The sequence below is a fragment of the Teleopsis dalmanni genome, chromosome 1, assembly GCF_002237135.1.
Source record: "Teleopsis dalmanni isolate 2A chromosome 1, ASM223713v2, whole genome shotgun sequence".
NCBI lineage: Eukaryota > Metazoa > Arthropoda > Insecta > Diptera > Diopsidae > Teleopsis > Teleopsis dalmanni.
This window is the reverse complement of record NC_051846.1, coordinates 219,733,300-219,751,580: the sequence shown is the minus strand read 5'-3', so window position 1 is coordinate 219,751,580 and position 18,281 is coordinate 219,733,300. Positions and strand designations below refer to the sequence as shown.

Sequence of the window (18,281 nt, the reverse complement as noted above, 5' to 3'; positions counted from 1 at the left end):
AATAATACTATAATGTACCGTAATAATACTGTAATAAAAGATTAAAATTTAAGGGTTGCGGCATACCTTTTCAGGAAGTTTTCTAACCCAGAAACATCGTGCACATCAATAGATTCCAAGTCATCATTAATTTTATCTAACAGATTTACTAAGTCTTTGCTAATCAAAGTATTATCACAATTATCACATCTTAAGTAATATAAGAAATATATTAAATTATTAAATTTTTTTAACCAAGATACCCTTACATCCAGTCTGCATCTTGATTTAAAGGATCAGATGACCTTAGTGAACCCTTCTTGCATTTAGCACATATAATAGCACTACAATCTGTTCCCAACTCCATCGGATCGCTACAACGCTGGCAGAAACACCAAAAAAGCTTTCCAGCATGCATGAAGTCTCTCCGTTTCAAAGTTCCCTTATGATGTTTAAAATAAAACCAAATTCTATATAGATAGGTAATTTGAGCTGACCTGTAGTGTATATGCATAACTCAATGTAAGTGCTTCATCCTTTTGTACATGTCGCGAAGTGCGCAAAACGATTGCAAATGTGTTTGGATCATCTGTATGTGAAGTATTTGGACTGCAGTCGTGTGCAAGCAAAAATGCATTAGGGTAAAGAGTTCGGGCTTTGGCCGAATTTTGTCCAATTTCAAAACAATTCACATCTAAAATACCACAAACAGTGTGAATCTCATCCGCAGTATATGAGGCCATATGCCATTCATCGAGCAACTTAGTCACCACATTTTGTTGGTAATGTTGCCACAAGTCCGCATTCTGTTTACGCAGTTCCGAATGTGATTCCATGAGCATAATTTTTGCGTATTTCTCAGGAGAGTGCTGTTTCATCAGTAATATGCGCACAATCAAAATGAGTTCATACAAATTTTTGACTATTGTGGCGGATGTAGTAGCTGAGAGAGTCGTAGTATTTTTCTGCGCTTTTAATAAATCACATTCTTCGATGGTGTGACCAGTTGCCGCGTATAATCCTTTACATTTTACACTGCATAATGGCCAGCAGCAAGAAGTGCACCTGAGTAAGCATTAATTATTATTGCAACAATTTTTCATAATAGATTCCCAACTGATTTACCTATATTGTACACCATTTAGCTTGACTGGCTTGTAGCAGCCTAAACACACTGCATCAGAAGACACACAAGGCCCGATGGCCAAAGGTTCTTCGATTAGTAATAATTCTCCTGCCTTAAGTTCTCGACTTGCTACAAGATAACGTCCAACAATGTTTGAGTGTTCCAATTTATACGGTAATTGTATGTTTGTCGTTTCATAGTCCTCACTCTCTTTTCTAATATTTGAGGTTTCTTTTTTTGAACTGTTTGATTTGTTTACCTGCTGTTGTTGTCGTTGGTGATGACTCTTCTTGTTTTTCTAAGCAAAATTAACAAATATATATTAAAATTTTATTTCAAGCTCCTGCAAATAAATAGCACATAGTCAATTCCTGATCAATACAGCGCTTTATACGTATTCTATATAAAAATAGTACAGTTAATACAGACCATCTCATAGTCAGGGTCAATACCAATACAAATGGTGAAAACACATATATGCATGTATGAAAATACATGATTTAATAAAACTTTTCAATTAGTTCGTAGGAATACATTTTATTGTAGTTGTATGAGACCCCAGTTGTTCGAATCGTTAGTTGCAATTAACTAAAGACTAAAATAGCTAGTGGTAGAAATACAATAAGTTGCATATAAAAGTTTTGATTTATAAAACAACATTTCATAAATAATATTCAAATTTACCGTGCAGGCAGATACTTCTTGAACTAAGTAGATGTGTTAATCATTTATTAGGCACACTTCACATATGTACCGAAATTGAACAAAGGGAGGGAGAGAGAGAGGGAGAAAGACACAACAGGCTAATTATAGTACGCAACAAGTGGCATAGAGACGCTCGTAAAACGCAAGAATATTTCCGGGGGCGCGCAATGATATATTAAGATAAGTTTCTCAGAGGAGAACGTTTTGTAATGTTCGAAACGTTTATAGTAAATACCTGAAAAACGGAAAAATATTCTGTTGCTTTTTTCAAAATAAATTATAATAAGAAACATTGAGATGTTAGATTTTATATTTTTTTTAGCTTCTTCAGATTGAGGCATGTATCTAAATGTTTACATGTCACAATCAGAAGAATGTCTTCACAAAAATTTTTTGAATATTTGAATATAATTTACGTATTCATTAATTTGTTTAGTATGAAGAATTCATGATTTTTATTACTCAAAAGTTTTCATAGCCAAAGATATTTAAATAAATATCTACTTGAATCCGCTAATAATGTTTTCAGAATTTATATAGAAACCTGACAATAAACACACAAATTTTTTTTGCCATACTATCGTGACATATTTCCTTATCATTTCAAAATGTTTCACAGTTTGCAAAGTCATATGATGAAGAAACAATTTTACCGATTTTAAGAACAAAACGTGGTTTTAATAAATAAAATATATTTACATGTTTTCTGGGAGGCATTTTTGAAACTTTTAGAAATGTTCTCTGCACCACAAAATCAGTGTGATCTGTGCCACGAACCGACTGCAACTACTCGCGTACGATCTATGCCAGATGAGAAAACATTTTTCAATCTTTTAGAATCTAGTCCAATACTTGTGTGTATTTTTATTTATAAAAAATAAGCTGCTTTCTTTACTGACGATCAATTTCATTAGTGTGGGATCATATATTTGGGATATGCTCCGCTATCCAAATAATTCTTTCGAAAATTTGAGTGTGAATATTAAAGATTAAATATCATAGTGCATATTATTGCACATATTGGAATTATGTGTGGGGGACTATTTTTTATTTGGCAGCCAAGAGTGTCAGTGGTCGCGCTATTCTGTTGAGAATTATTCAATTCATTCCCAAAAAAATCAAATACTTGGTCGCTACCACTCCATGCGCCTCTGGAGAAAACTACCAGAAACTTTTAAGAAAGTATGCTACTAAAATAACAAATTCTAAATATTAATTGAAAATCATAAGAGTGCACGGATTAGTGTCCGATCTCAAAAAGCAGTGCATTTTATTTGTGGAGTCATCCAAGAGAACTATTGTTAGATATAGCTAAGTTTCACCAGTTCCAAATGGAAGTAACATTTGAGTGTTTAACATTCAATAACGTTTAATAACTTTGATTATTAATTTGAATGCATGGGTATTATTTTGTTTTATTATTATTTTCATTTAAGACCACTTTGTTAAAATATAATTTTCAGCTTCAATATATCTTTGAATTTCACGTAGAAAAAGTGGGCATTTTTCTTCACTATTGTCAATCAATTATCCTATTGTTTATGATATTAATCTAAAAAGAAAACAATAGAACAGACTATATAGTCCAAAGTCACCGAATGTATTATATATACAAATATATTGTATATGTACATCATTTCGATGAAGAAGGTCATATCGTGGTGAGACGTTGAGTTTGGGGAAGCATACGGTGAAATAGTCAAACAGAGTTGCATATTGTAACTTCAGCAATTAACTTTAATCAATACGTTGACACATATATTCTAACGACTTCTTTGACACCGTCCATGAAAGAGAAGATGGCACAACTTGCACAATGATTTGTTTTCAACAACGAAATATTGACAAATTGCTGCAAGCAGCGCTGGACGGCAAAAAAATACCCCACAACAGTTAAAAACTACAAGAACATATTTTAGAAGAGTGGAGAAATGTTTTTATTGATATGCCTTTTAATTGCTATTCATCAATTCAAAGCGAAATTCGAAACCACATTTAAGTTAAAGGATAATATTTAAAGGATGAAATGGTATTATATGAACTCACAATTGCTTTTTATTTTAAATATATTTCGATAATACAAATAATTGATATAAAGGAAAAAATTTAAGATATTTACCTTTAATTTCACATACTTTATTTGAAAAATATATTTTATTAATAAAAACATTTTCTTACTTTGGATTCTTGAAATTGAAATTGGTCTAGGTGAAAATCTTAAGGTGGTCTTAAATTTTTGTCCGCCACTGAATATGCCATGTATTCATTTTCTACTATAAATTTGACTGTAGCGAACATTATCAGTGGGCGATTGTTAATGTTGGCTGGTATAATATGTGCGCCCTTACAGTTATCGAAGCTCATTAGTACATTTTTATATAAACTTTGCGCGGGTTTTGTATATAGGTATGTATAATAAACAAAAAATGCTGATTATGGCGCATTTGTTCAGTTAACTGTCTAGTTTAGTTATTCACAGTTTCATTGTATGCAAGTAAATTGCACTTATGTTATCAAAACCTGGCTTTGACGGGATTATCCGAAATACCTTCTGAAATCCAGACTTTTATTCTTTCAAATATTTAAATCTATTAGTTTTAGTTATGTAATTTGTAAATACTCGTGCATCTCCAATTAACCAAATATCGACTTTAACAGATTTTTAAATTTTATAAGCAAGTTAAATCTGAAACTGAAATCAGGTTTAAGATGTAGCGTCATATATCTCCCAGTGAATAAACCAAAAATTAAAACTATATACCCGTATATTTGCTTCTATGTATAAACAACATAATTTTGTAAAAATCGCATAAAGGAAACGCATTTCCCTCTCCGCATCACTGCATCAATGCTTCACCGTATCAGGGGAACATTACAGTACCAACAGCCACAAATCCGTAAGAGCAAATGTAGAAGAAACATTGCACAAGACACAATAGCAGCAAAATAAATTGCGAACTGCAGTAATCTTCAAGTACTGTAAAGTATTTTATCTAGATACGAAATATGGGATGATATCCTTGAGGAGATATTTTGCAAACATTTCTCGGCAAGAGACTGAAGTGTTATTATGGGGGCGCTTATTAAAATAAAATTTATTGCTTGTTTGCTGATAAAATAGTGCTAAAAATGCAAGAATAAAAAATATGCACATAGAAGCTTCGAAACAATAGCAGGAAATGCACGTTGCCAACGGCGAAGTAACTTCCTAAAAAGAGAACACATTTAAGAATAGAAAAATGTGTTCAACAATGTTGTGAAACTCATTTAAAATGTTTCAAAGATTCAAACGTACTACAGTAAAAGGGGAAACGGAAAAATTAGTATTGAGCTGAAAAATTATTAAAATTTGAGGCGCTTTCACAAAGGGACATCTCATAAAAGCCATGACTTCTACTATCTCACTGAACAAATAGAGAAGTCAGCAATATCCTAACACAATTTGGACCTTATTTAACTTTACACAATGAAGTTCTTTATTCGATTATATCATTTATTTATCCCGTGTAGAATAAAACAATACACATTTTATATGGTTTGTTTTATCCCCTTTTTTCACTGACTTAGTTACAGCGGGCAAGAGAGAATTTACTATTAGATGCAAACAGTAACGAAAAAAAACTAATTACTCTTTTAGTTCTAAGCAATTTATATTGCATAAATATTTCAACTTGGTTAGATTCTCTTATAATACATCGGCGTAATTGAGTGGAACTTTTATACTTTTTACATCTCTCTTATAAAAAGAAGTTTTATATCTCTAAGCTCAGTTCTACCAAAATAAACGAGATTTCGAAACCATATGTACTGTATAAGACTTGCGTCAATTGCATTACCACCATAATCTGAATCGGAGTCTACCGCAAGCTACCGCACGTCTACTTGCACAATAATGTAAGTTTTTATTCAAGTCCAATGAGAAGTATCTCAAAACGGGCTTACTGTCAACATTATACTCTGCATATGAATCCGTTATTCGATATGATAGCTCTGCCATATAATGAATTATGCTAGGCGACGCTGTTAATATCAAATATGTTAACATGTCAATAAAAAATTGATAGCTTTTGCGGTTGACTATTGTGCATTTATTATTCTAACTAATAATTGAATCATCATCTATAAGGTGGTTGCTGGTCGACAAGTTTTTCTGCGTCAATCGAGGTGTATATCTTTTATGTATTGTATGTGGTCTATTGTAATCGCACCACTATCTTTATCGCATTAAATCCTTATATCTATATTAAGCTGTAGAGAACTTTTAATATACTGTTAAAATTAGAAGTATTTACTTCATCACAGGTTATTGTAGTTTTCAAACTATCGACATAAATAAAATTGCCCAATACAACAGCTGATAGAGACAGCAAGAACAACTAATAAAGAAAACATAGCTAAGAAGACAATAAATGTTGTAAAAATAACCTTCAATTTTCGAACTTTCGAATATACAAACTTTGTTTCATTAAAATTAAAAATGTCATGTAATTGAATAATCTAGTTATATTATGTTATATTTAATTTTATTATGTACTAAATTAGATCTAGATATCTTGCAAAATCATATTAAATTGTAAAAACAGAAAGAAGGCTAACAAAAGCAAAGATGCTCGGGGAAGCAGATATAACTCGCCGTCAAGTACTAAATCGAAAGTATGAAGCTTTAAATAAAGTCATTACAAAGAGGGCCAAAGAAGATAAAAAGAATTTCTATGATGCGCTAGCCTCTGAAGCGGAAAAAGCTGCTAATAATACTGACATGAAAACACTGTTCGCTGTTACGAGAACTTTAAGCGGACAAAAAAATAATGCACGCAATATTCCAGTAGAAGACGAAAATGGTGTTCTTGTAAATTTAAAACAAGAACAATTATTAGTTTGGAAAAAATATTTTGAAAGCACGCTTAACTCAGTATTTGCTACAACCGAGGATAATCTCACTTCTCAACGGCGCCATAACATCAACAGACAAATTAATACCGAACCACCCACAGTAATGGAAATAAGTAGTGCCATTTCATCTTTGAAGAAAGATAATTCGCCTAGCAGTGACGGTTTGGCGGTAGAGTGCTTTCAACTCGATCCACAACTTATGGCTACAAAACTTCTATCTATTTTCAACAAATTATGGCTCACTGAGTCCATAACGCTATCATGGAAAGAATCAGTAATTGTTAAAATTCTCAAAAAAGGAGATCAAAAGATATGCTCAAATTGGAGGGCATCTTACTTTTTCCTACCATAACAAAAATATTAAACAAAATTATCCTTGACAGAATCGCGGAGCACCTTGACAAACTCATAAGGAAAAATCAATCAGGTTTTTTGCCCAGCGAGTTCGTGCGTGGATCTGATTAATAAAATGCGAATAATTACAGAACAATCCACCGAATTGAACACCACACTTTACCTAGTGTTTGTGAATTTTTTAAAATAATTCGATTTGCTTGACAGAGAATAAATATGGATAGCGCTTAAAATAATAAATATAATCAAAGCACCTATGAAGGTACAACTTGCAAAGTCTTACATGGTGGTGAGCTCAGTGAAGCTTTCGTGTGCCGCACAGGAGTAAACCAAGGTTGCGCCTTGTCTCCGCTTTTATTTATAACAGTCTTGGACTTGGTATTTGAAGGTATAGAAACACATACGCTTGGTATAAACAGGGGGCTTAGAGGTAGACTAGCTAGACTAGACTAGTAGCAGCACCGATATTACAGATATGGCCAGGTTTGAATACCTCGGCAGCCTAATTTCTGGAGATGGAGGAACATCGGCAGACGTCGACTGTAAGATACGCAAGGCGCGCTCCGCGTTCGGCGGACTCAAATCGATCTGGAAGTCTACAATCATTACGCGACAAACAAAATTAAAAATATCAAAAAGGATATCAACAAGCCCAAATATGGATGGATTGACCATACGTTCAGGAAGAACTCAAACGAAACACCTCACGCAGCGTTAGAGTGAAACCCACAGGACCGGCGAAGAAGAGGTAGGCCGAAAAATACTTGGCGCAGAACTGTCACAAGCGAAACAAGGAAATCTTTTAGCGAACTTAGAGTAATAGCTCGGCATAGTAATAACTGGAAAGCATTTGTAAATTCTATAATATAAATTTGATCTACATAAAATGTTCTTTGTAATTAGACTAAATTTATAATTTGGTAAAATATAAATATGTCCTAATAATAATAATAATATAAAATATAATTCCAAATTTAGTGAAAAATCCAAAGTTAAAAGTATTAAGAAAGATAGTAGTAGTAGTATTTTTTATTAATAAATTATAAACAAACAATAATTATCCAAACATTATACATTATTTATTTAAAGCTATGAACTAAAGTCGTCAGCTTTCCCTAGCGATTGCCTACTCATTTTACCCTTTTAATATTGTATACGAGTTTGATTTCATAATTAATAAATATTATTGTTATATACAACGCGGTTAAAAGCTCTCATCTATAATTTGTTGTCTACATTTTAAGGCTTGGTTAAGATATGCGTACAATCAATCAAATGCCATAAATGTGCATTTCTGTTTGGCTTAAGGTTGTTTTTCTAAAATAACTGCATCTTATTTCCTTTAAAATTTGAGACACCTCTATAAAGTGGTTAACCGTTTTCGTTTCCTGTTTATTGTGTAGCCTAGAAACCGATAGAGCAGAACTTACATAAGGTAAGTAATTGAGTTTGATGAATTCGGTACGAAATTTAAACACTGTACTAATATTTTCCACTGTATATTTATCATTAAAATAAATTGATGTCTTCAGATTGTAAGTTAGTTCTCTGTTTGCCTAGAGCAGCTTGTTATATGGTAAATAGTTCAGTCTAGCAAGTCAATCCAACTATCCATGTCTTCTGAATACAGATCTTCTTCATCTCCCTCGGCTGAACTTAACCATGCAGTAAAAAACGAACTCCTTCTACCTAAAAAGAATGTCGCAAGCCGTTTAATGAGTTTGACTTCTAGTTGGTTATAACAGCGTTAATATTTTGAAAGTGGGATTTTAGAGTGCCTTTATGTAGTGCTGATAAGTTAGTTTCCATGTAAATTGCATAGTCTGGCGTGTTGACCGATAGACGAAAAAAACGTTTAATAATAAAATTTAGCAGTTTTTCCACCCCATCATACCTCTCGAAACTCCAAATTTACATAATTCAGCATAATTCATAATGGAGTTGACTGCAACTTGGAAAACTTTGTATTTAACTGATAATACTACCGTGTCATTTCATAAAGCTCTTGTCCATGTGCTGTTTATTGCTAGTTTTGATTCTTTTAGTCTTTTATTAATATATGTTTCAAAAGTTGCATTATATGATATCCAAACGATTAAATACCTATGTGACTTAATTATTTCCAATTGTTCTCCATTGAGATACAATTTTTTAACGTAATGAAGACGCCTTGCATGTTTTTTATATACTATTTTTGACTTTGGTATAAATTCTAAATTTTGGACCTCATTTTGTTTGCTGCTGTTTAGTAATTGCTCAATGTGCTTAGTAAGTTCTAGTGCGTCTAGCTCTTCAAATTTTATATGACTTGTCCCATTCAATTTTCAAACTTTGCTCCAAAAGGATATAATATCTTTTCCTGTTTCTATTGACATAGCTAGCGTATTATAGTGCGTCCCTCTTTTACGTTGTAGAAGTTCTTTGAATCGTTTTTTTGCTTGACTGTAGTTTATCAGATTTTCATTCAATCCTGTTTTTGTTAATTGTACTTAGCAGTTGAAATGATGTATATCTTAACAATTTACCTTCAAACCATTGTTTTTATTTCATCACAGTCCTTTGTTTCTGCTGCAGAGGCTTTACTGTAATTTATACAATCCATCAAAATCTCAATTTCCTCCTATAATTTGTTGATTAATTGTTGAATTATATGTTTTCTCAATACTTTTGTTCCAGTATAGTTTAGGTAGCAACTGCATTTTCATCAGATAAAACTTTCACGACGTGGACACATTTCTAGAAAGGCAAAGTGCCGTAATAGTGATACAGGGTGTTAACTCCCCCCTGCCTAAGATGAATCGTCCCGATTCATGAAATTTGAAATTTGTTAATTCAAGGCATTGATGACAATGTCTTGATCCTTATCAATTGTAGGCGTAGTTGGATTGTTTTTAAAAAATTATTAGCATTTATAACTAATATATATAATAATCAATATTATTACAATTAATAATGTTGTTAAAGAGGTGGGGCTTTCATTATAATCATTTCTTAATATATTAATTAAATGTCTGTTATTTAATTTAATTTCTTTTTCACTTGAATCAATGTATTCAGTGACATTAAAACTGTTAAAGTAGTGCTTCAGAATATACAAATTTGTTTTATTTTCTCTATTTTTCATAGATTACATTATCTTTGTTAATTGTTTCGTTAAAAGTTACTAAATATGTTCCGGAAATATTATTATTATTTACAGAATGATTTCCGGTAAGAAGTATTGCCCCCTCTGTAATTATATCTACATTTTTATTTGTTTCTTCTGATTTTTTACAATTGGTTTGCCTTCTATATAAAATATCCGAAAGGTAATTATTTTTATTATTAATTTTACAATATACATTTTTTAATTCTACCTTACAATCGTCAATACTATAATAGATATTTTGACATTTAATTATTTCATTTGGGATAATTAATTTTCTATCAAACTGGAATATGAGCCTTGTTTCGAAAAGATCACATCTATCGGTTATCAGAGGATATTTGATGTATATTATTATTAATGTATTTCTTTGTAAAACTTTGAAAGTAGAGACGTCCAGCAAATCGATTATAGAAATTTATTTGTATTCGTGTTGATGTATATTTTTAATTTCTTCAAGGTGTAACACGGATGGATATAAAATGGTTGCTTTTGCTAAAGCTATTGTCTGGATAGTATTTTGTAATTCAGTTATGACTTTTAGTCTGTGTCTGCGCACAACTTTTTGATATACGTGTCCAGTTAAAGTGTCCACTGTTTGGGTTAACCTTAGAATTGTTTTGAACAACTCTGAATTCGTAGAATATTGTTTATTGTTATTTTTAATTAGGTCATTTATTTTACTTGTTATTTGTGAATAAGGTATCCAGACGATATCTAATTCATTTATTCCTCTTTTGAATCTTTTATTTTCGAGTTGACTAAGTAAAGTTTCTACTAGTTCTATTTCCATTTCTATATCAAGGAATTCTGCTTGGTTGTAAGAATGTTTTTTCTTTTCAATTTCGAAAAATTGTTTTTCGTCACGTAGTAAGTCTCTATAATAGGTTTAGTTAGTAACGTGTAGAATGTCATTATAATTTTAGTATGTCAAGGCGTCATTGTTTTTTATTAAAATGTAATTATCCCTAGTGTAGTCTATTATTTCTCCATTTACTGACAATATCAGTTTGATCAAGCATATGATTTTAACATTCGTGCTTGTGCCATTTTCAATTTCTCATGAATTTGTTCATAATTGACTTTGTTAAAGAAAACGCCACTTAGTTTTTCTTTAGTGATTGTGTGGATAGTTTTGTTATATTATTGGGCAGATCTCAATATGACTTCTAAGTCATTTACAAGATTATATTCTTGTTTAATACATCTACCAATCTCAACAATTGTTGAGTGAACTCTTTCCACTTGACCGTTTGTTATATTGTGACGAGGGTCACAGTAGTAAAGAGCTTGGTTCATTATCCAGAGCAATATATTTAGCCTCTGGGAATGTTTGTAATATTTCTAGAATTTTGTCATCTAGATTAAATTTATACTCTATGGTTTTTATAAACTTTGAGTACGAGTCCAAGCACGTAATAAATTTTAATTTTTGAGCATAGAATATATCAATGTATAGGTTTTCTCTTACATTTGTTGGAATTGGAGCTTCTTTGATAGGTATCTTCTGTGAATGTCTATCATATTTATTAGTATTACATCTCACACAGTTTCTATCATATTCTCGTAATTGTTTAAACAGTTCAGGCCAATAGTACAATGCAGTTATTTGTTTAATATTCTCATCATAACTACGATGAGCTCTAATGTGTGTTTGTTCTGTTATAATACTTTGGTCATCCCTATTTGGGGTATCAATAGGGAAGTGTTTCGTATGCAAATTTTGTTACTAAAAGTTTGTTTTATCATAACCTATATTTCATATAGGTCTTCAGGAGTACAATATTAATTGTTGTTTAAACATGTTTAGTGGCTTTTTAGTTTCCTCAATGTAAACGTTGTCGCTACTAGGAGCTGAATGTTGACTAGTGTTGTCGACATCATCATTATCGCTTATGGATTCATCCGTCAGATTGTGTAACTCAATCCTTGATAAAGCATCTGCCACTACGTTGGTGTGTTCTTGCTTATAAATGATTTTCGGAGAAAACTCTTTGATAAAAGCATGCCACCTCTTCATTTTAGAATTTGGGTTACGATTTGAAATCGCAAACGATAGTGGTTGGTAATCCTTGTGGATCTCTAGATTGGTTATGCATTTAAGGTTGTGAGGCTTTCAGACAAGACGTATAATCTACTCATCAAAGACAAACCGGTGCGGGTGAGTAAAGGCACCATTTCTATCAAAGAACTATGAAGACGTAGGCCTATCACGTACAGAAACTATGGCAGATAATCGAATTGATACCAAACCTAATAATGTAACACAAATGGGACGATTAGTGCAGGTTCCAAAAAGATACGTTAAATTTGACTAAACGTGACATCGTGCCTGTCTCAGTCACTGCCAGGGGAGTATATGTGATTATGATTATGTAATTATTCTACCCGAAATTGAATTATTTTAAGTAAACAAATAAACAATTGAATAAAGTAGGGCAAAGCCTACTGCGTTGAGCGGAAAAAATTGTGTTGGTTTTGTTTTTTACTTTAATTTTGCAGTAATTATAATATTTGTTTTAAATTTTTTTAATTTTTCTATATATAAGTATGTTAAGTATTAATTAAAGCAAACAAAATAATATTCTTGGCATATTTTTTTAAAGTTTAGAGCACATTTATATCGAACAAATGCTTGTCCGATTATGCGATGGAGTCACTGTATATATTACAGTTCATAAAAATTTTATTACTCGTACATTTATTTTAAAATAATGATTAAATTAGTATTATGTATGTAAAGTTTTATGAAACTATTGTAATTTCATTTTATTAAAATTAAAATGTTAAGGTCACAGATTAAACGAGTAAATTCCAACTGTTCCGCTCGTTGTCTCAATTTCAACTGCCAACGTTTAAGTTGTGTTGCCTTCATTGTCGCTCTCGGTGTTGCTTTTGTTGTTCCGTTTTTTGCTGCTTTCGTGGCTGTATTTATTGAAATCGATGACAGCGTTTTAAAACATGCGGTCTTTTCGCTGTCACAACTTGATCATTCTGCGAGGTATTCCACTCGATTGGCTCATTGACATTGCTTAGTCACGGTTTCATGTATTCAGCACAACTGGAAGTTCTCATTGGACCTTCGCTCGTGCCTACCTTAATGACGTTGTAAGGGTGCCAGATACTTAGGCCCGATGAGATTTCTTTTTCATCATGTTGGTTTCAAATTATTCTGACAACTACCATTAATTCAAAAGGGGTCGTGTTCGTACTTCTGGAGTACGTTGAATACGCCACGGAATCAACGTGCTTGCACCACTTTGTTGACTCACCTGAACTAAATTTTGCCAAAACGTTGCTTATCACTTCGTTTATCCTTTCGATCTGACCATTGAATCATGGCAGACCCGTTGTTATCAGAAAATGATTAATATTTTGCTCTTTACAGTACTGCGCAAAGTTCTCGCTCGTGATTACAGAACCACGATCTGATATTATGTTGATAGGATTGCCAAAATTTGGCTTTGTTCTTGTAATTCTTGGATCAAATTTTTTACTGACATCGTCTTCGTAGGATACAACCAAACAAATTTTAAAAAAGCGGCAACAACTGCAAGAATATGATTGTAGAATTTGTTCGTCGATGGAAGCTGTAGAAAGCAGTTGCTGATAGGACATTTAACATCATGGACAGCGTTATCACCTTAACAACATGAGTCTGTATAAGAGATAGATTGTCGACTCTGCTTTGAAGCAGATGAGAATTCCAGTCACATTGTATGTGATGCCCAGCCTTGATCTGGGCCAGGAGGAGGTCACTGGGTCGAGAACTACTCTCCCCTTTAGACATTAGGAGGTCCTCAACGGCCGACATTCAAGCGTTCATTCGGAATGCGGAATGTCTTCTGTTCGGTTAGGGTCTGTTGCAGCACAAAATAATAATAATGGTCGCACTGCTCCGCTCCGTTGGGAGCTAGAACCCCGTTCATTCCTATTCCTAAGAAGTCAACATGGAAAATTTGTAACGGAATTTCACCTTTGTTAATAGGATACAATTCGCCATAGTAATCATGCTTATCACGCACAATCTCTATAATAACGTTTAAGCTATCGTCTTTGATTTGAGCATTCCGAATTTGTTGCGATGTTGCACCCCATAATCATACTCCTCAAGTAGCAATACTCAGCGTGCCACACATGTACATAGATCCTTTCTCCATAGTTTTACTGAACACATTACTGTCTCTTAAAATTTTAAAATTTAGACCAAGAAAATATACTCGAAACTTTTTTAAAGCCTCTACGATAGCTAAAATCTCTAGTTTATAACTTAAGTACTTCTTTTCAGCGCCCATCGTCTTCTTGCTCATATAATAAACCGAATGTAAGTAACCATCCTCTGTTGGTAACTGTAATAAAACAGTTCCATAGTCATGCATTGGGGCGTCCGTATGTACTTCTGTCTCTATTTTTATTATAAAAAATGTCTCAAAGATCTATTGTCGCCTTAGTCTGATTGGAGTGTTTCTCCAAGTCCGATTTCTATAATGAAAGACAGTGTAGGACCTATCTTTCCTATCCATAGTTGAAGATGGAAAGTCTTGAATTCTTATGTTCCATGAAATACCCTCCAAGGTGTTTCTTTCTCTTGTGCATCAGTGCCGCATACCATTGCCTAGCAGATGTTATATGATTTCACTCACTTCTCTACAGTATGTGCAATTTAAATTGGTTTGGTTTACTAACTTTGATAGATGGTTGTTCAATCTACAGTGACTCGTCAATAATCCCGTAATAATTCTTAGATCAGTCTTTGCTTGTTCTAAGCAATTCTTGAGTGTTTTATGTTGTAAGTCCCAAAAAGCATTTACAAGTCCCACTATAGTTCTCTTTCTTTTTTCTTTCTGCCGTTAAATTAAATGGATAGAGTTCCTTTACCTACACCGCAGAATGACTCTGAGCCTATCATTATTGAAGCAGCGCCTCTTCTTGAGAGTTTGTTTGCCATTTAACTGCCTCGGATACCAATGCGTCCCGAAATGCATATTAATTTCACTTAATTGTTCCAGGCAAGTATGTTCAGCTTGTCAATGTACTTCCATACCTGTTTGGATGTCACCTGATAGGATATGAGTGCCATTATATCTGCCTGGCTATCAGTCAGTATTGCAATACTACAGTTTTGGTAGTTGCGTTCAAGGTTGAAAATGGTGCATCTGTCTACCGCATATAATTCCACTTGAAAGGTGGTTACATTTCTTCTTCGTGAATATCTTTTGCCTAGTCATATATACCATCTCCAGTCCCCTCACTGGTGATGGAGCCATTTGCGTACCATGTTATCATATTTTCCTTTATTATTTGCGTTTTAGGCAAGCCTTTTAAATTTTTTTGTTACAAAGCTCAGTTTTGAGGTTTTTTTGTAAAATTATACTTTACAACGCTCCCATCTGTTGGCATTTCAAATTCTGGGATTTGTTTAGCAAGAATAACAAGCTTTTTACTGCCGTGCCCAAGATGCATCATATTGTTTATAATTACTGTTAGTGCGGCTCTCTTCGCCTGTGCATGCACATGGATGCGAAGAGGTGTGAGTACTGCAATTGATGACGTAAGAAACGTTCGCATTGCTCCCGTTTTTCTTACACACGGTTGTCTCTGTAACTTGTTGAGCGTGTTCATAACTAGATCTGATTATAGCTGTATATATGCATCGCAGTGTGTTTGGTGTGGACCCCAATTCTTACCTACCATGAATCTGCATTAATATTGGCCTTTGTTGGCTGTTTTGTTACTTCTTGCATATTTAATTTCCATAGTAATTTTCAGTCAAAGATTATTCCCAAAAATTTTACCTTCTCTTATGAACTTATTTCTATCCCATCGAACCGGATAGGTTTAAGATGCTTTATTTTGTTTTACTTTGTAAATGGAACAATGGTTGTTTTTACTACATTTATTTTCAGCCCAACGAAATTGCACTATTCTTTTGTTAGTAGTAGGCCTAATTGTATTTTTCTCTGCGGATTATTACGACATCATCGACATAACCCGTAGAAAGCCATTTCTACCTAGTTTTATCAGTTGTTAATTTACTACCACACTCCACATTAGGTGTGAAAGTACTCCCCCTTGTGGGCATCCTCGCGAGATGTTTGCTTTGACATTGCTTATACTGCTTAATCTCTTTTTATACAGGATAGGGTAATGCCTATATTCTTACCAATTCCCTGTTCTTTTCGAGTAGGTAAATAATCGTCTGACAGTACTGCTTAGATTTTTTAGGTCATTAGTCAAGGTATATCCTTGGTGGAATTGATCGAGCTTAATGGACAGCTGTCGTCATATTGAGATTGAGATTGATATTTTCTAGGTTATTTTCGGGTTGAATTTCATTCTGAATGATCTCATTCACCCCTAATTGGACGAGATCGGCTATCAGATTTTCCATATAAGCTTCTTAATTTGTTTTCCTTGAATTTCTTAGGACTTTTTTGATAATTTTATCAATTTTTGACAAGCTCACAACCGCAAGAATATCCCGTCGTAATATCCAGAAATATATCCTATAGTATATTCGCTGGGACAGTGTACTGAATAAAAGACGTAGTTTTATAATATTGCTAAATGTTTTATTCACTTGAAATTCAAAATAAATAAAAAAAATATATATAGTTATAGTTCAAATTTTTTTTTTGCTATTTAGATTTCTATCAGCTTCCCGACACGAACATTTATTTAAAAATGTTTGCAAATATTTCGTTTTTTATTTGAAAACTTCATCAATGCTTATTCTTTGAAATAATAAATAATAATAATAATAAATAATAAATAAAAATCGAATAAATCTGGCTAAAACTTGAGCCAGGATGATAAATAATAATTTGGCTGAATGAGCCAGGTGTTGGTTTAATGAACAAGTAGGCTGAATGAGCCAGCGTACTTGTCCCTTATAAAGTAACAACACAAGTCCCCGATCGTATCAAATGCGCATACTTTTACACCGAATATACCGGAGCTTTTTAGTGTAGCGTACCAGTAGATTCGACATTGATATTTCTGGTGTAATTTTTTGAGCTATCTGTGTTTTCGCATGCATTTCACTAATGTAAACAGTGTTTAGTTGTTGAATGTTTTTTAAATCTTTGTACAATAAATGTTTTATTTATTGTGTTGTGAATTTTGCATTCAAATTTGTATCAATTAAAAAAAATTAATTTTCTGTTTATAATTCAATTCGTGTTTATATATTTTTTCCCTTCAGGCTTATTTGCAAGTTGGGTGTCGATGCCCGCTCGTATCAAATACTCATCAGGCCAGAAGATCGCAGGTAATGTCAATACAATTTGTAGCAAACTTACTTCTTATAAACTTCATATTTTCTGGTAACAATTGTGGTGTTTAACTCGGATGAGTGCTTACTGCAACGTCTACATGTGTAGTGGTGTTGGGTATCGTCAGATACTGTCTTTTGTTTATCATATTTATGACAGAAATTTAATATGAAAATATCTGTCGTTACAACAGATAAAGTTTATATTAATATTCCATAAAATACAGGCTCTTGTTTTATTACATATTACATCTCAAATTGTCTACATGTTCCTTGCACTCAAACCACAGATTCGACCCCTGTGGATTCAGGGGTCTTGGACCAGCACTATGTTCAGGTACGATTTGAGTCTCTGTCTAACACCAATTCTGTTTGTTATTTGAGAGATTGGATATATTTTAATTCATTATATATTTTTTATACTTATTTATTACTTTTTAATTGATTTTGTAATTTTCTGCAATTTATAAGTAATCATTAGATTAATAACCTACCTATTGTATGGTATACCTATTTTTTAATATTTTTTACTTCCTTATTTATATTATGCGGAGCACTTGTTATTATCCAGCATTTTTGTTTATAATTTCCATAACATATTATTACTTTATAATTAGCTAAAAAGCATACGTATATGTTGTATGTGTCCTCAGTTTTCCATTATATTAATGTATGATTTGAATGTCTCCTCTTTTTCTATTATGTTTATGTACGATTTGTAATCCTCTTAGTGCAAAGAATTGACGTCTCCGGCCCCGCATTGTCTCAGGTTGTCGATCCTAACAATATTCTCCTCCATGAAGTTT

General features: G+C 32.8%; 3 protein-coding genes across 3 annotated transcripts in view; 1 reads left to right on the top strand and 2 right to left on the bottom strand.

The window, feature by feature from the left end:
- Window positions 1–41: 41 nt before the first annotated feature.
- LOC119667379 (SET domain-containing protein SmydA-8-like) lies at window positions 42–2,681 on the bottom strand. The gene is made up of 5 exons (XM_038076668.1): window positions 2,510–2,681; window positions 1,105–1,403; window positions 477–1,044; window positions 249–421; window positions 42–189 (listed from the first exon to the last, which is right to left on the bottom strand). Exons 1-5 carry the CDS (start codon window positions 2,525–2,527, stop codon window positions 42–44), a joined length of 1,206 nt encoding a protein of 401 aa, XP_037932596.1. The 5' UTR covers window positions 2,528–2,681.
- Window positions 2,682–6,391: 3,710 nt separating this feature from the next.
- LOC119672241 lies at window positions 6,392–7,897 on the top strand (the record flags this gene model as incomplete). The annotated part of the gene is given in 1 exon segment (XM_038083245.1): window positions 6,392–7,897. A coding segment is annotated over 1 exon segment (664 nt), but the record flags the coding sequence as incomplete, so codon positions are not given.
- A 4,076-nt stretch (window positions 7,898–11,973) lies between these two features.
- Window positions 11,974–18,281, bottom strand: part of LOC119667378 (uncharacterized protein K02A2.6-like) — a 10,005-nt gene continuing 3,697 nt past the window's right edge. Inside the window, exon 3 of the mRNA XM_038076667.1 lies at window positions 11,974–12,168. Coding sequence (XP_037932595.1) covers window positions 11,974–12,168 — 195 coding nt within the window. The remainder of the gene's footprint in view (window positions 12,169–18,281) is intronic.